The 19,160-nt window shown below is 31.9% G+C and overlaps 3 protein-coding genes across 5 annotated transcripts; all 3 read left to right on the top strand.

Moving 5' to 3' along the window:
* The first annotated feature begins 1,795 nt into the window (after window positions 1-1,795).
* Window positions 1,796-4,275, top strand: LOC105209903 (lipopolysaccharide-induced tumor necrosis factor-alpha factor homolog). 2 transcript variants are annotated; one of them, XM_011180560.3, is made up of 3 exons: window positions 1,796-1,954; window positions 3,252-3,394; window positions 3,980-4,275. In XM_011180560.3, exons 2-3 carry the CDS (start codon window positions 3,264-3,266, stop codon window positions 4,080-4,082), a joined length of 234 nt encoding a protein of 77 aa, XP_011178862.2. In that variant the 5' UTR covers window positions 1,796-1,954; window positions 3,252-3,263; the 3' UTR covers window positions 4,083-4,275. The 2 variants fall into 2 exon arrangements, with proteins under 2 accessions (XP_011178862.2, XP_028894644.2); XM_029038811.2 differs by lacking the exon at window positions 1,796-1,954 and adding an exon at window positions 2,995-3,132.
* On the top strand, window positions 4,013-9,517 carry LOC105209902 (lipopolysaccharide-induced tumor necrosis factor-alpha factor homolog). Of its 2 annotated transcripts, none has more exons than XM_054233639.1 (3): window positions 4,013-4,154; window positions 8,603-8,767; window positions 9,045-9,515. In XM_054233639.1, the coding sequence occupies exons 2-3, from the start codon at window positions 8,637-8,639 to the stop codon at window positions 9,145-9,147; spliced, it is 234 nt and encodes a 77-aa protein (XP_054089614.1). In that variant the 5' UTR covers window positions 4,013-4,154; window positions 8,603-8,636; the 3' UTR covers window positions 9,148-9,515. The 2 variants fall into 2 exon arrangements, with proteins under 2 accessions (XP_054089614.1, XP_011178861.1); XM_011180559.3 differs by lacking the exon at window positions 4,013-4,154 and adding an exon at window positions 4,378-5,380 and having other exon boundaries at window positions 9,045-9,517.
* A 2,551-nt stretch (window positions 9,518-12,068) lies between these two features.
* Window positions 12,069-18,087, top strand: LOC105209901 (cell death-inducing p53-target protein 1). The gene is made up of 3 exons (XM_011180558.3): window positions 12,069-12,844; window positions 15,913-16,048; window positions 17,621-18,087. The coding sequence occupies exons 1-3, from the start codon at window positions 12,433-12,435 to the stop codon at window positions 17,730-17,732; spliced, it is 660 nt and encodes a 219-aa protein (XP_011178860.2). The 5' UTR covers window positions 12,069-12,432; the 3' UTR covers window positions 17,733-18,087.
* Window positions 18,088-19,160: the final 1,073 nt, after the last annotated feature.

The following is a 19,160-nucleotide window of genomic DNA, read 5'->3' as shown; positions in this document are numbered from 1 at the left end:
ATATGACAGTTCCTACTAATCTTCTTCATTCTCCTTGAATTATCACAGGTTTCCGCCCAGTTATCTTTAAATCATCTTTGCAATATTTCGTATCCTTTTTTAAATAACATTGTAAACAGTATTTCGTCAAATTCTTTGACTACCTCTGTATGCTCATTTAATTTTACTAGAAATTTCATATATTACCCGATTTATAAGCTATTAAGCCCATTATATTTTTGAAAATCCTATAATTAGCTATATGACAGCTAGGGGAAGTTATGACCCGATTTTAACCATTTCTGGTACAGAGACACATTCTTAGAAGAAAAATATTTCCTCTGAATTAAATTGAGATATCTGAGAGATTTACCGATATTTTCTGTGTAAATTACCATAACGCACTGAGTTCTTCAAATTCGATATCCGAGGCCTTGAAAAGTTATAGTCCGATTTCGACAATTTTTTCACAAGTGATGCCATGGATCAGTGAAGGAATCAGATGAAATTCAAAGTTGAGTTATATGGGAAGTTGTCGTAGTTGTGAACCGATTTCATTTATTTTTTATCCGTGTTATCAGGCTGTCAAGAAAATATCATATACCGAATTTCATTCGAATCGGTCGAGTAGTTCCTGAGAAATGGTTTTTGACCCATAAGTGGGAGATGCCACGCCCATTTTTCATTTTGTAAAAATATCTGAGTGCAGCTTCTTTCTGGTATTCATTCTGTAAAATTTAGTGTTTCTGACGTGTTTCGTTAGTGAGTTAACACACTTTTAGTAATTTTCAACCTAACTTTTGTATGGGAGGTGGGCGTGGTTATTATCCGATTTCTTTCATTTTTGGACTGTCTTAAGAAGTGGCTAAAAATACGACTGCAGAAAGTTTAGTTTATATAGCTTTATTGGTTTGAAGATATGTACAAAAAACCTATTTGGGGGCGGGGCCACGGTTACAAACAACCGTTATGTGAACAAAACTAAACTCTCTTAGCAACTTTGTCGCGAGAGTATAAAAAAACGGTACTAGTTATATATGGTGGATACGTGTAAATTTTTGTATAATTGTATAATTATATTTTTTTTTTTTCAAATTTCAGGCTGAAATTCTATCGGAGAGGAGTGTCTTTTGAAGATTTGAGATATGAGATATACAATTTTGTTTTGTTTTTTAATATTCGTTTGTGTTTCTCTTATCAGAGCACTGAGTTTGGGGCTATTTTAAGAATTACCACTGCAGACTCTTCTCTGCCTTTGATCACAATACATACGTGAGCACTGAAATGCCTCAGCGCTGCTATTTCTTAAACGCTTAACAGAAAACAGCTGCAAAATATTTTTTCGTACATTTTCAATATTTTTTTTTTTTCAAATGAAAATTATCACACACTCACACATTAGAAATAGATTAATTCCTTACTTATTAATTTTCTTAGTAGGTAATTTAGTTGAGACAGAACGGCGTCTGTTGGCTAGTAATATGTATAGTAGGATTCATAAGTATTTTTGCTTAATTATTTCAATATTTAGAATTGCTAACTTTTTTTATTTATTTAAAAACTCAGATGTAATTACTTTTTCCCATATAACCTACAACAACAAATGAAATTGAATGAGCAGATAATACGCAAGTTAATAATGCATATAAGAATATTTATATACGACTGAATAGAACATTATTAAAAAACATTTTTTTTTTCTTTTTTTCTTTTTTTTGGGATACGCGTTTAAATTAGCCACTAATAAATTATTGTGAATGTGTTAGAACTTTCACTCAAAGCATTCGGCAACGTGTTGCAATGCAGGAGTCGGATATGTACATATGTATGTGTTGGCGACAAGCTGGAGGAACAAAAGTGTTGACGATTTCTCAAGCGGCGCGAGAATGTCAATGTACTTTTGGTCGCCAATAGACAACGACGTATCAACGGAAGTTTGCAAATACTTTCAAAGCTCCACGTATACAACCACAAAGTAAGTGAATATTTCACGTTGAAGTGATGCAATCTTTTCGGATAAAAGTGATATAGGTTACACTAGACAGCAACTTACATATAAACATATGTGCATATATATTCCAGTGTTATGTGAGTGATAAAGTGCGAGATAATTTAACATTTAATTAAATTCCATTTTATAAATAATATAACGATAGTTATGAGTAAATAGAATCCATCAAACCTCTCTCGAGTAATTTTCGAGAATTAGAAAGGCGTAGTTTAGAAAAATATGTACCGATAGATGGCGCGAAGGTCGTACTACTAACAAAAAACATATATTGTGAACTCTTTCTAAGAATTTAGTCAAGCGCCAGTGTTAAATTTGGAATATCGTAACACTTGATTTAAAAAAATATTATTTTTTTGATATTTAAACCATTTATTTTTTAACACAATCACCACTACGGTGGGCTTAGGTCATAAAAACTTCTTACTGAGCAACTTAATCAATGTCTGGAATTGCCAGAAAGTGAAAGCACAAATCACTTCAAGTGTCACTGCCTTATGGCATACTGACATCATAATCCAATAGACAACAGCTTACCAAAGGATGACCTTCATAGCAAATTAGTTGAAACACAAGCTGTTACCTCCTTCTTCAAGTGATAAGAATTTTGAACTGAACCAGGCATGTATTTCCCATTTATGTCGTTTCGATTGACTTTCCACCGACAGACAACCGTCTTGCAGTCGCCAATGTGTCGCGAGTGTGTTTATCAATAAAAGTATACTAGAATGCAACGACGCTGAAAATTTAATAAATAGGTGAATCTTGCGGGTTGATGTGATGGCGTCATATCTAGGCATGCAACATGGGGTGGTTATGATAAATGTATAAATTGATAAGTGCCGACAACGCAGTGTTAATGAAATGCAAAAATTATTATAAGTTTAATTGATCAAGTGGCTCAAAATGTGGTTTTAATTAATGCTGAAGCCGACAATTAAAAAGTAATTCAGTTGTGTTAAATATAAGTGAGCATATGAATAACCTATTATCTGCTTCTGTATAAGCATCAAATATTCCCAAATAGTTTTGTAGAATTCTATTCAAATGACTATTCTTGCTCAGCTATAAATTCGGATCCGTGCCGTTGACGTAGAATTAACTATATCGAGTATAGTAAAACTAGTGCTTTTAATAAACCATTGGTAATTAAATACATAAACGTTAATTATCAACCTCTTTATAATTACTATATTAGCAAGGCACTTACAACTTGAATACAAAATTTCGGATTTTAATATTATAACTCTTTCTTTCTTTACAGGCCTCCGTCAATATGTCGACTCCTGTCGGGCCAGAACCATCCAACGTAATTTGTACAGCTTGTAATAAGCAAGTAACCACAAGTGTGACCTATGTATCATCGACGAAAACCCATTTGATCGCTTTGCTTCTATGTGTTTTGGGGTAAGTCTTAATTGTAGGGGTGACAATACTTTATACAATGTAAAAGCTGGGAAAACAACTTATTTGGGAGTGAATAAGATGTCGCATAATTTTGATTAGCCTAAAAGTATTAAAAGTGGAACATAGTTTCCCGGGAAGGGCTTAGTAAAAAAATTATAAAGTATTTGGAGGTAACTTTAAGACTTAGCTGTACAATTTATATCTGTGTTCTCAGAAATGTTCTTCTTCAATACCATATATCTCATTGTCCGAGCCTCTTTTCTTCAACATTGGTATCATTCCAGACAATTATGCTCAAATTCTCTAATCCTAAAAGATTCATTTGAGATAGGATGTCGTCTTATTTAGGAATATTCGACCATAGCATGGGTTCTCAGAGAAAATCAAATTAGATAAATGTAGCGCGGGATCTAGATTGAAATTCGCCAATCGACAGCTGCGAATATCTTCGATAGTTAAGTTCTATCTTTAACATCGTCTATAAGCTCGGCATAGAACTAAATCTTTTTCTGATTAGGGGTTGTTTAAATGTTGATTTTAACGGGTACATATAATAATAATCGCTTCTCTCTTCACCTAAAACAGATGTTGCCCGTGCGCTTGCTGCCTCTATTGCACGAAATGTTGTCGTAATGTCGAACATCGTTGCCCTTCGTGTAACACTTTCTTGGGAATTTATGAACGTTGAAGTGGTATTATATGATGCAAATAACAGTTACTTTCAACGGCCTCAATAATATACATTCATATTTTTGCATGTGTACGTATAAATATTAACTTTATAAACTAAGTTTTGAAAAAAATATGAGATTTCCTACAATATATGATAAAGCTCGAATGCAATTCCTTTAAAGCAAATAAAACCGATATTTCTTAATATATTTTTCTACTTGCCTATTATTATTATTATAATATATATTTGTTTTGTAAAAAGAATACTTCTATATCTTTTATAATAAATTATGATATTTAATTGAAGTTGAATCAAAATAGTATCTACTTATTCTGTATTCAATTAGTTATTCGTGAAGGGATCTTTACCATTGAAGGAAAGTTAGGTACTCCGTTCCAATAATAGAACAGTTACTAGCTCTGTTAATTAGCGGGGGATCCTGGGAAGAGGTCAGGCCTCTTGGCCAGAGCAATGAGTATGAGCAGATTTGAAACTTAGGGAATAATCGTCAAAATTTGGAATATTTCACACAATAATGTCCGGAATGTATCGAGACATTCTCAACAGGTGTCAAACAAATTTCAGCGAGCACACCAGCGCCGAAATTGATAGCTTTGAAATCACTTTGTAGATCGCTTCCATTAAAGAGTAGTATCATTCTTGGCAAGAAGTACAAGTTCGTAGTTCTCTTTATATACTCAGCCTGTGAGAGATTCTCATATATCAGAGAGAGAGGGAGTGAAAGGAAATAGAAAGATTTTCAACTTCTGGAATATGGCCTAGAGCATCTGTTGTGACTGAATGAAGTAAGGTAAAAGTTTATTTTTATTGCATCAAATAATATATTAGAATCCCATTATCTATGTTGTATATTCACTTTCCTTCTCTCATGTTTAAATATGTCCTTGCATGTACTTTCTCTTCTAACCAATTAAACTTAGAGTCAACACTAAAAAGGTAGTCCCCAACCATTTCATTGATTTAAAATATTTGCTGTGCTTTTGTTATGTTTTCCAAGATAACATTGAAAGATAAAAGGATAAATTACTAAATTATAATTGCACACGAGAGACATTGCATGCACTTCTGGACAATTTTATTTTTTTGTATATCAGTGGGTAGCATTTAAATGCAAATGTATTATATATACATACGAGAGATCTAACACGTAGATATTCATACATGGCGCCAGAAGTGCAATGTCAGCAATTAAATAGTTTTGAAACGTTCTCAGAGGACGACGTGTCCATAACGGTATCATATTTTTATTTCGAAAAATTTCGTTGGCCTAACAAAAAATTAAGTACTTTGGAGTAAGAAAAATTTAGTCTTACGAGTATTTCTAAAAAGTGTATTGAAATTTGTACAAAGAAAAATGCATATTTAATTTGTATAAAATAATTTTAAAAAAATCGAAGAATTATTTCAAAAAAGTGAAATTTTAAAATTTTTGGAGTTTTGCCTGACTAATGGTATTAAAGTTGAAGAAGTGTGGTGAAAATCACTTAAATTTAAATAAAAAACGAATACTTGCCTACAATTAGGCGAACTAATGAACCCATCGAAGTCACATACCCTATTTCAAAGCAATAAAATATTAAGGAACATATTTAAAACCCAAAAAGAACAGTTTGTGGTGCAAACATAATTTTCATCCACTTTTTTTTCTGAAATACCATTTAGTAATCACAAAATAATATTCAATTAAATGAAAATTTATTCTTAGCTCTCTCTCTCTTCTTTCGAACAACATTTTCTAACGTGTGCCAATTAAATATATTAAATAAAGAGCTTTCTTCGTAAGGCGCGTTTATGAATGAGACTGACAGTAATCAAAAATAATAATAGCTACAAATAAATTGTAGATAATCATGCAAGTAATTAGGGTAGTCGGCCAGTCAGTAGACACATGTGTGTATGCACCCTTACACTATATGTCTAGAGTTCTTGCAAGGTGCGGTCGAAAACTAGGCGTGAAAGGCTCCGTGAATTACAAGCGTAAAGAAGGAGGTATACACTCATTTGCTTGTCCATCAAAGGCCTTTATTTAGCGAGGAGTGACATACTTTACTTGAACAATAAATAAAATTATGAGTTGGTGTATGCTTTGACCTTGAATATGCAGTGCAAACAGCTACAAACAAACTGTTTTTGGTAAAGCGAACCGTTCAGATATGAATTAAAGTTTTGTTTGAAAATTGAATATAAAATGGGACTTATCATTTAGTAACAACAATTGCTCGGAACAGATCATAAAGACTTGGTATCGTTAACTAGAATGTTAGAAAGTGGTGACTAACTATTTGGTAGTTTTTATAATCACTTGTATTTATTGGTACTCATTGAATAAATAAAAATTCTCTCCATTTTTGGTATGTGTCTTTTTCGTATAAACAATTTGAAAAACAAATACGCACATCTCTATCTATTATTAAACCATGAGTCAGCCCGTCATTGGGATGCAATATTGCTCTTATCACTTAGTGATATAAATTAAATGTTCACATACAATTTCGCAATAGCAATGACTAATATGGGATGTTAGTGTAAAAAAATATTTATTTTGCCGCTAATCTTATAGCTAATGGATAATAAGACTGAAATAGATAATATTCATGTAACACACAAAAAAATATGATTTATTTGTTCACTACAAACAGTGACAATTTGTTGCTTAAACTTGTGAGAAAGTTACATACATAAAAACTCGGTTGAGGGCACCAGAGTCGAAGATAACCAAAAAACCAAATTTTGGATCGAATTAATATTCGAAATATATATATATATAGCGAGTCGAAGCATATTTGCAACAAAATAAAATATCGATAGATGGCGCTGGAGTCAAATAAATAATGGCCTATTTTCAATATTTTTTTTTTTTTCATGTAAAAAATTATTTATAATTATAATTATATTCTGTAATTTTGTTTGTTGCAGTTTGCTATTATTGGTTCTTGGCGTCTATATCCCATGCATTTGTTAGATGATTTATGCAATTCATAAGTGTAATATCTTATTTTTTGTTCGCCTCCGTACTATATAGAGGGACTCTTAAAATTCTGCCTCGATAGTAAAATTTTAAATTTTGTATTATGGACTGAGCAAAAATTTCGATTTATGGAAGGAAATTTATGTGAAAGTTGCCTTCTACTACCAATTTATGAGTTCGAGTTGTGGAGATCTTCAAGTTATGGAAGTTCCACTGTAAAAAAAAGTGAAACTCCTTCATGCGACGTCATTTCCGGTGACCCGGAAAATAGCTGCGGCCGTGATGTTAGCATAACTCCTCACAGGCTCATCCAAAATGAAAAAAACAAAAATAAGTGTTTTAAGTAAGACCATAATCTCCTGTTTGAATGAAGGAAAGACAAAAAAGTGAAAATTGGAATTTTGGCAGACATTTTCCCAAAAAAAAAAAAATTCGGTCAAATTTGCTTGACATTTTGTTTTTTTTTTATTTTTTTAATAGTTGTAATTGAAAAAAAAATAAAATCCTTCGTTCAAACACGAGTACATTGTATCTCGAACACCAGTTCAAAATTTCATCAAGATCGGTTGAGTAATTTTCGAAAAAATTTTACAACCGACTTTGAAAACACAGGTCCGAGAAAAAAGGCGTTTAAAGTTTTGAGTAACAATAACACTTGACTTGGTACGCACACCTTAAAACGGCTATATCTCCGAAACTATTATTCGGATCGACTTAAAATTTAGGACAATATTTTTAAGATGTTGTAGAAATTAATAAGCCAAAAATCAAAAAATCGATTTTTTGAATCCACGAAACCCCTTAAGGTCCTAAATGGTTCCTCATGTACTTTACATATTTTTCTCAGCACAAAAGAGACAAATTAGCAAACTTGATCTGATAAAAATAAGTTGCATCAAAGAATTTTCGCCACCTAATGATTATCATTACGTAAAATATTTTAATTACTTAATATATAAATTAAAGAGAGTATCTCTCAAATGTCATTATTGCACTTAACTTTACATCATAATTAGTAATAGGTAACCTCTAAAAAAAATTTTGTAAAACAAAAAGAAATAATGGCAAAAGTATATTAACTTAATAGTCAATATTGCGGTTTAATTACCAGTTACTAGTAATTACTAGCAGTAATCATATGCAACCAGTTTGCTTAATGACATTTTCGAGCGAATGTAATCGGCAATAAAATCAAAAAGTATAAGCAAATAATAAATAAAAAAAAATCATTTAATAATTTTCTGAGCGCATTTCCTTGTCAACTGTAATTATCATACAACAATCAGCAACAACAACAACAACAAGTGTCTGTAATGCATTAAACTGCATGCAACACTACTTTTTGTTCTGCAAAATTGCATCGATTATATTGAAAATTCCAGTAAAATTGATCAAGCATGTCTAGTTCTAAGATTATATCTCAAAATATATATTATATATGGTATATGCTGTTAAATTAGTTTAATAACATCCTTGGAGAGAATTAATAGAATTTTCACTTTCATAATTTTATAATAATTACATTTCTCATTACACGCACACACAGCATTATTTGCTACTGCACCGCGCTAATTTAAATAATGTCCCCGCCACTCGGTCCACTACCGTGTAATTTAAGCTGTCCGAATTGCTCGAAACAGGTGACATCGCGTATGGAGTACAGTTCATCGACCAAGACACATATTATTGCATTACTACTCGCTGGAATGCTGTAAGTATTTACATGAATATTAGGTTGGTTCAATCAATAGTTTTATTTGCTGAAACCTTAATATTTGTGATATATTAATTAATTTTTTTATTATTTTCTTGGTGGTCAAAAATTGTAGATGTGTGAAAGAATATATTTGGTATTTCCGTAAATTTTTAGACCACCTTAATATATTTTCATTAACATTTAATATAACCTATACAAGAAATACAAGAAATACGAAGTACAGAAATAGTTTTCTCAATGTTATTACTTTTTCTCTATATCTATCTTCTAGTTGCCTGCCCTGCGCCTGCGCTGTATACTGCACGAATTGCGCACGTAATGTGGAGCACTACTGTCCATCTTGCAATGCCTTTCTGGGTGTATACGATCGTTGAGTTCGGCAGATTAAATGTTGAGTGAATTTTAGCAAAGTTAAATAGAAACCGAAATTGGAAACTGAAAATTAATATACCATTTATTAAAATATCTGTAACTAATTCTCTTTAGCATAAGGCTTTTCTTTGACTACCTGAAAAATCTACAAAAAGGGTAGGCAATACGAAATGCCGAAAATATTTGCAGAATTGTATAACTTTATTACATTTTATTATGAATTTTTTGTAACACTTTTACATTTTTCCACAAAATTATGCAGCTTTTTAAAGAAATTTAAAAATTCGGCATGAAAATACTAAAAAATATTAAACGAAGCATAACTTAATTGTTTCCGAACAAAAATTATATTAATGTGAATGTAGTTTACTTGTACTTATGTAATTCTCTAAAAAAAATTATTCAATAAAACTTCAGAAATATTACATTTTCAAAAATTATTATATTTATGGTAATTTATCGACGAGATTCCCCAAAATCCTAACTTGACTTGGTCTGAAAGTGATAACAGAGTTTACCTCACATGAACCCTTAAAATTTTGAGCAACACAACCACAAAATTTAAACAAATCGTACCTTACGTGAACTTTTAAAATGTACAAAAAAATATCTCACAAGAACCAATAAAATGTAGACAAACCTTACCTCACGTTACCCGGAGATCACATCAATCCGTAGAATGTAAGCAAATCTGATTTACGTAATCTCTCAAGCTGTAAACAGACTTGATCTCACGTGACTCCTCAAAATGCAAACAAACCTGACCAAGAAAATTTAGATCAACCTGATCCCACGTGAACTATTAAATTATAAATAAAACTGATATAATGTGGGAGAATGGAGTCATATGTAGAAGTTCATGTAAGTGAGGAAAGTTTCTGACTGCCATTCACTTGGGAGTGGCCAGGAACGATTCTTTTGCATGTGGCTCAAGCAGCGCACGACTTCCGGTCTTAGACCAAGTATCCTCTGGGTAGCCAACAGACATCCGTTTGGAGGCGAGCTAAAGTGAGAAGGCGACCTACCTCATAAAAACGTATAACCAATGAACAGGAAGCAACAGCCTTGGATAAGGAACCCCAATTTTAATAATAATGTCAGCCTCGAAAGCCAGCGCCGAATTACTCTTACCAACAGTTGCTACTTTGGACTGAGTAGGCAATTGAAAAGTAAAGTCCTCTCTCGACGAACAAAAACTAAACTCTACAAGTCCGTCTTCATTACCGTCCTACTTTATGGTGCAGAAGCGTGGACGATGTCAACATCCAATGTGACGGCACTGTGAGTTTTCGAGAGAAAGGTTTTGCGGTAGATTTATGGCCCCTTAAACATTAACAATGGTGAATACCGCAGAAGATGGAATAAAAATACAGTGGCTACGCTGGCTGGGTCATCTTGTTCGAATGGACGAAAGTTCTCCAGCACTGAAAGTATTCGATGCAGTACCCGCTGATGGAAGCTGAGGAAGAGGGAGGCCTCCACTCCGATGGAAGGACCAGATTGCGAAGGACCTATCTTCACTTGGAATTACCAATTGGCGCCAAACTATCAAAAGGAGAAATGCGTGGCGCGCTGTTGTGGACTCGACTATAACCGCGTAAGCGTTGTCTACGCCAGTCAAGAAGGAGAAGAAAAATGTGTCACGTGAGCTCATAAAATCTAAATCAAATTGATCTCAGTTAAATTCTCTAAAACATGGCATTATAATAATCCATAAATTGGCATTAACCCACATCACACGTGGCTCCTCAAAATTTCAAAACCCGGCGTCAAATTACTGCTTAACATTAAACCTGGCTTTACGCGGCCCTTCAAAATAAAGATCTGCCTAAAACAAACCAAACCTGGACCCTGAAATTGTTCGCATGGTCTATCCAAATACAAACATTTCTGACATCAGATAAAACCATAAAATTTAAGGGAAACTTCAGTCTAAATGTAAACAAGCCCCTGCCAAAATTCGACCCAAATGTAAATAAATCAAAGATCATTGACCTTGAGTAAAATGTAAACAAACTTTTTGTGTAAATTTTTAGTTGGAGCTTGTTTCCATTTTTGACGGAGCTTTGTTTACATTTTGGTCCGAGTTCAATGACCTTTGTCAACAACTATACATTTGGGCCGATGACAATAACTTTTGAAAGGGTTTTGTTTACATTTTGAGAAGTCACGTTAGATCAATTTTGTTAAATTTTGAGGGTTGACGTAAGATATGGGTTGATTGCAGTTCAGGTGTGCTGACATTTGGTAGGACCACATGAGGTCTAGTCTGCTCACTACTTGAGAGAGTTTTTTATATCTTAAAAGGCCACGAGTGGTCAGTTTTATCTACATTTAGATTTGTTTATATTTTGAGGGGTTACTTGACGACCGATATGTTTAGATTTTCCGGTGAAACTTGTTCGCTATTTGAGGGACCAGGTTCGTAAAGTTTGAAGGGTCATGTTTTATTTTTATATATTGTATTTTTGGTCAATTTAAGACTCTCACAAGGAACTCAAAACAATAACTTTATTTTTATATTGAAAAGGAAATGTAGCGTAGAACTTAATAATTTTTTTGGATAAAATGATGAGAGGAAGCTAGTGGAGCGCAAAAAGTATCGAAAGCTCTCGATCAAAACTCAAAATATATAGGAAAGAAGTAAAATGTTTAATCAAAAACGTGCTTATAAAGACAACTGAAAAAAATAACAAGCAAAAAATAAACAAAGGACAAATAACGCATCAGTTAAGCTTGTGAATATAAATAAGATAACACAGAAAAGCTCGCACTTCAAAACAAAATGGAATAACAAATAAAACAAAATGGTTGGCAACGCTATTTCACAGTCTACTGATTGCCAGAATAAACGAGAGCCATCGTAAAAGCGCCGTGATAAGCATAGTGTACGCTTATGAATCACTCGTCAACAAAGCTAACAGTTGCTCTGTAAAGCCGAGCAACAGTCAGGTGTTGGCAACGAACAGAAACACACGCGAAGTGGAAAGAAACTCCAAAAGTGAAATACGAAAAATTTGAATATCGCAAAAGTGAAAATAAAAAAGCCACACAGTGGAAGTGATTTCACAACAAAAATAAAACAGCACAGAAGCTAAAACAAAAAAATAAACACATTGCCATTTGGTGTACGTGTCAGAAATTAAAGCAGCACGTTTTATATACAACACAAACAACAAAACCAAAAAAGGGGTGTTGAAGTTCAAGACCTCAAGTGAGCAATTAAGTAATTAAAACACGCTAAAAACAGCAGCAACAACAACAAACTAATTAAACATCTCATTGCGATGGAGAAATCGGGTCCACCCGGCAACTATCCGCGTATGCCCGCCGAGATGCAGGAGGCTACACACAGCGGTTACATCGAGCAGCCAACGGCGGCACCGCCATCCTACGATCAGGCCATGCATACAGCACCACAGTATCCGCCAGTGCAAGTGTTGCCCACACCGAGTAGCACTTCCGACGCCGCCAACCTTACGCCCACACAGCAGCAACAGCAACAACAACCGCAACAACGTAAGACAACAACAAACGCTGCTGCGGCTGGCACACAACACACCTATGGCGGCAGCACACAGTACGGCGCCACGGGCATGGGCCGCGCTGGCGCGGGTGGTGGCATACCGCCACCACATCACGCTTATATGTCGGCCGCTACACAGCCGATGGTACAACAACCTGTTGTAATCATACAACGTAAGTACGCTGGCGATGTGCTGGAAATGTGAATCATTCGCTTGTCAGCGCAGACTAGAACAGTTTGTATTTTGTAGCATAGCATGTTGCAATTTGCTATTTACTTTTTTTACTCAGCAACAAAACAGTTGTTACAGTTGGCAAATCGCTGGAGCATTACAATAAAATATCAGTTTACGTGATTTTTGCTAGGGTTCTATATATATTTCTATATATATAATATAGTGGCATTTTAATTATTGAAATTTTTGAGTATAAAATTTAGAAAAAAAAAAACATTTCTTAATTAGCGATATTTAATTTTCAAAAACGATTTTTTTGTGTTTTATTTTAATCTATTTAATTTTATTTAATTATACTAATTTCAATTTATTATTAGAATTTATATTTATTGTTAGAAAATACAACTTTTTTTGTAAAAGCATATTTTTTAATTTAAAATTTCAATATTTAACCATCTCGCTGTAACAAACTACACTATTATTATTATTATCACATGTGTCTTTACACTGTAAAGTCTAGTACAGTGTATAATCACCAGCTTACAAATGCACACGCACACACAAACATGCAAATGCACATTTACAAATAATCTCATAAGTGAACTCATTTTGCCTTTTGTTCTTAAAGTTTGCTCGGAAATGGGCGCTTGATAGCAAATTCTAATAACGTCAATGGCATTTAAGTGGGAAAAGCACAAAATCGCTGATATGACTTTTTTGTTTTATTTTTTTTTTCTGAAAATGTTGAGGTTATTAATGCAATTAGTCATAAGTAAGTGGAAGAACCCCAATATTTAATGTATACTCATATTAGATTAACCTTAAAAGCATATTAGAGAATGCCTTAATGTAGTCAATTAGTAAATTGCTTACAAATAATTGTTTGAGATAAGTTGTATTTATTGACTCAATTAGGACATGACAATCTCCCCTTTTTCTAAAGAACATTTTTTGGATAACTTAAGCGCTTAAAATGTTCTCTAAAATAATTGTTTAGAAAGGTTTTCGTAGGAGGGTAGGTAGGTAGGAGGGTTAATATATTCTTTTCGGTACGATTTTATATAATATTTTACTCCTTTTTATTAAACTTGAATTTTCTTTTGATTCGATGGAATTTGGATGAATCAACTCTGAGACTACAATATTGTACGAGTATTATACATCCAACCGTTCAGAAGCTACACTATGCTACAAAGCAAAATATATTTAGGCACTAAAACATACCCGACTTCCGAGGAGTTCCAATGGAACTAACAAAAAAGAAAGAATTCATATGTATATATATAAAGAATATCAGTTTGACTCAATTAATGCCTTTTGAAGAGCATTTAAAAAAGTCGGTTAAATACAAGTTCGGAACTTCGAAAAGATGTCAGACAAACTCATTTAAAATACAAAACAATCATTAATTCAGACTCTTAGGAGTCACTGTTATTCGATTTCGTGTAAGGTTCTCGGACAAAATGCAACAAAAAATATTATAAGGGACACACAGAGTCAAATTAGGAACAATTCGGAATGACGTAGAGATTTAGATGCTGGATTCTAATAAACTTTTAACAGGTCCAAAAACTATTACTAAATTTGAAAATATTATAGAGACACTTGACGTCAATAGGAGTCTAACAGTTTAACAGTATAATTTTTCAAATACAAAATACTCTTTCTCCATAAACAAATTTTCTTATTACTGCAAGAATGATATTTAATCTACATTCCCTCAGTCCCAACAACTCATCCATCGTCTTTGGTTACAACACTTTCCGGCCAACAAAAAACCACACTCCTTTCAATTTTGCATTGAGTAACGCCTAGCACCATACATCGTCACGCCTATAACCCGTTAACTGCTGATTAATTTTTCACCTCACAATCACTTTGCGCTGAAAACAAAGCAAATGTATTGAGTTACTGCTGTCTACACTTACTTCAAAGGAAATTAAATACATATTTACATAAGCACACATGCATGTGTAACACACTGTAACAAACGCATGTACTGTTATGTGCGTAGTGACCCTGTAGGAAAATTTTCGAACAGCAGGAGTTGGTTAAGAGTTTGAAAAAATAAAATTTCTGTATTCACTTCAAATGCAATTCAAAACATTAAGACCGCAAGAGAAAACCGATGACTCGACTATAAATGAAGCTTGGTGAAGTCATCATTGATTGCAATGAAAGGTTTATCAAAATTTGTCAAAAACCCTGAACTGCAAACCAAGTTTCATTACTAACTGCTAAAACAATACGAATTATACGGATCGGTGCAAATTATTCAAATTACATAGATTCGAAAAGCAGGGATGTATTTTTTGTAGTAGGAGGTCTGATTTCCCACATGTATGAATGCTGTTGTCGTCTCAGTTCCACTGAACTGCAGCGAGGGCTCTAATGACCGTTTAAATGATTTCTTTGGCATTTTACGTTGAAGTAATAGGGTTGTATTTTCAATATAAAGTTACGGCTTTTCGAAAGAGAAAATTCTCTAAAGTTTTTAAAAACGTGAGACAGTATTCACGAATGTAATTTCCAAAATGGAGTACTTACATTTGTTTCCAAGTACTTTTTATCAGCTAAAGTCAAAGAAGTGTAGGAATTACTGAGGAAAATTAGATTGCCAGTTATTCATATTTAATTCCGAAAACACGTAATCTTAATCATTGAATTACTTTGTGGTGTTGCATTGTGAGTTACAATTCTAAGCGGTAAAAAAACCTGAAATATAAATAAAATCATGTTTCTCAGTTAAAGAAAGTTTAAGGGGATGACGCGAATGCAGACTCACATCTACGTCAAACGAGTCAACGTCAAGTATTATAATATTATCATTATTGTAATGTTGTTCCCCGTTTCGGGCATATAAAGGCAGTTTAATATATCAATAAATTGCATATTTTATGAACCAATTGCAGCTTTCATTGTTATTGAGTATTAATATAAATTTCTTATGAGCACATATTTTGTATATGTACGCTATTTCTTATTCTTTAAAAATTTTAAGTAGTTAAAAAGATAGCCTTGACTGATTCCAATAATTAATTAATTTTAATTTTTTTTTTTTTGCAGAACAAGCAATTTTGCCATTGGGACCGGAACCAACATATGTCACTTGTCCAGGCTGTCACGTTACGAAGGTGACACGCATCGGCTACGAACCGAATGGCAGAACACATTTAATGGCGGCGATACTGTGTATTGTTGGGTAAGAAAATTGAAATAAATTTTATTCTTTCTAATGTGGTTGGAATAGAAAATTAAATTAAATTAAATTGATATGAAATGAATTGAATTGAATTGAATTGAATTGAATTGAATTGAATTGAATTGAATTGAATTGAATTGAATTGAATTGAATTGAATTGAATTGAATTGAATTGAATTGAATTGAATTGAATTGAATTGAATTGAATTGAATTGAATTGAATTGAATTGAATTGAATTGAATTGAATTGAATTGAATTGAATTGAATTGAATTAAATTAAATTGAATTAAATTAGAAATTAAGTTAAATTCAATTCAATTATTATACATTAAATTAAATTAAATTAAACGAAATTAAGGTAAACTAAATTAAATCAAGCGAAATTAAGTTAAATTAAATGAAATAAATCGAAAATCGTATAGTTTTCACACTAAGCTCGATTATTAGATATTTTGTTACTGCACCGTAAGTCTTTGTACTTAAGCCACCTGTAATACCATTTTCAAGTAGGTCAATTAGCCTAATAAATTCAAATATAAATTGTCTCATTAATTAGTATACATAATCAAAACCCTATAAGATCCAAATATAAACCAAATAAATTGTTAATATTATAAAATATTATTTTAAACAAATTAAAACCGTTGTTTGACCAAATTCATCTTCGACTATGACAGCGATTTTTATTTCGAACTTTTTTCTAATTTATATTTAAATTTTATAGGTTTATAAAATTTTCCTTTTTTATTTTTCTTTCTTAACATTCATTTTTTATTCATTTACAATTCAGAGAGTTGTATATAGATTTTTAAATAAATTTAATTGCAATTTATTATTAATGATGCAATTAGTTAATTATCTTATTTGGTTAATTGAGTGCAACGAAAAATTTAATTGTCGAAATTATCGTAATCGTATGTTTCCAGGGGTATAAGGCTATTATGAGTTCTCATTATTAACATCTTTTCCATTATATGGACTATATGGCCTCTAAAGGAATTTTAAAAACAATCTCCGATCGCTTAAATTAGTCAATTAGTACTAATTTAGTCAATTTGGTAATTGCCTTAATAAAAGGGGTGTCTAGATGCTTATAAATATAAACACTCTTGCATTATAATCCTCATTTGTATTAGCAATATGTAATTTGCGCATTTCAATCCTGAAAAATTGCAACCCACTACATATTTACATATTGCAAATGCAGTTCGCAGAATACTTATCACGCTATGCCACAGTGTTATTGCGTACCAGAGAATACAAAACTAAATATCTTATCAAAACAAAACAAGAAAGAAAAAAACAATTATATCATTAATACTTTATTTGTTTGATAAATGAGCGCATTATTTGTAGCGGATGTAAACGCAAATAGACAGACATATATATAAGATATATAATAAAATATATATTCTAAAGCAAATGTGCTGCATACACAAGCCCCTAGACATACATAGATATAAAAGCTGTACTCACTCCATATTTACATTTGTATATGGAAAACTTAAAAAAAAAGCTAAAAAATACAATATAGATAAAGTTTAGATAATTTTTCCTTTATTTACTTGCAGCTTATGGTGTTGTGTCTGTTTGCCCTACTGTGCGGAGAGTTGCATGAGCGCCAACCATTACTGTGGTAATTGCAATAAATTTCTGGGCACCTACAATGGCGGCGGATTCTGATGGGCTGGCATTTAAAGCCATATACATAAATTGACCTTCGACACTAGCCACGTCGCCCTTTAAAGCATTTTTATTATATTATATACTTTTATAGATGTGCAGTATATATGTATACTGTTTTTTTTTACTTTCCAGTGAAAAAATTACAAAAACAATGTATATAAAAATTTAGCTGAGCGATTATTTATTAAGTTATATACAAACATACATAAGCTTTAAAGCTATTTAAAAGCATTATATATTACATATTATAAAATATTAGAAGCATAATTTGAAAGCAAATGTAATTAATTTATGTATTAAACACTTTACTTGAAATATATGTAAAATAAAAAATAATTTATTCTTTTATACATTTCTGGCTGTCTACTTTTTATGCCATTAAAATTGCAGTTCAGATATATTTAGTGCAAAAATCAAATAAACAGCTTTAATTTTACAATAGAACTCATTATTCATGATTACTTCGCATTAAAAGGAATAACAATACTAATTTATAGTAAAAACACATGAAAATTATGAAATTCTTACACAGTCCCAGCTAACTCAAGCTTTAGGAAAAATTCAAAATATTTATAGATCCAAAGTACTGTAATATGAGATAACTTTCGTGGTTTCTACCGTTATTCGAACGAATTTTTCGTATTGTTTTTCGCAGTACTTGTAAAGAGGATCAACTACTTTAATACACTACTCTAGAGAATCGAAAATTCTCTTTATTTCAAGATTTTCTTCTGTGGAAGCAGAAGCTTCTGTGGTACAAAATCTAGAGAAAGAAGTGTAGATTTTGAATTATATTACGTTTTGCAAACATTTAGATAAATCAAAAATGTTTTTTTTAACCAAAATTATATTTTGAAAAATCTCAAATAGAATTAAAAATAATCTAATCTCTTAAAATATTTTTATAAAAATAATCCTCTAAAACATGAAATATCAAACAAAAAATTTTCGTACCTATTACTGTAGAGAATCTTGTTTGAAACTTTATCGATAAAAGTAAAAAAAAAACATTTAAATTATTTTACAACTTTACAAACATTTTTTGTAACCCCAAAAGTGTTGATATGTAGATTCAAAAATTTATTTGGAATTTTACTATGAAGTTTATGATTGTTTTAATATCATAATACATAGAGCAACGGACAATATAAACTTTGTGTAACAGTGCAATTATTTAATCAAATTATAATTTGCTGTAATGAGCTTTGAAATCGTGAAAAAATTTAATAGAAATATGTACACATATAGTATATATGAAAAACACATTTATCTACATTTATGTATATTTCGTAAATATGTATATTCAGATGTATATATCTACATGCGATAGCTGTGAAAAATCCCCTTTGAAATTCTGATTTTTTGCACTTTTAATTTAACACTCGTGATAATTTTTACTCTTACACATACATATCAACTTATATA

This window comes from Zeugodacus cucurbitae, chromosome 6 (assembly GCF_028554725.1).
Source record: "Zeugodacus cucurbitae isolate PBARC_wt_2022May chromosome 6, idZeuCucr1.2, whole genome shotgun sequence".
Lineage (NCBI taxonomy): Eukaryota > Metazoa > Arthropoda > Insecta > Diptera > Tephritidae > Zeugodacus > Zeugodacus cucurbitae.
The sequence above is the reverse complement of the archived record's forward strand: the minus strand, read 5'-3'. Positions and strand labels throughout refer to the sequence as shown.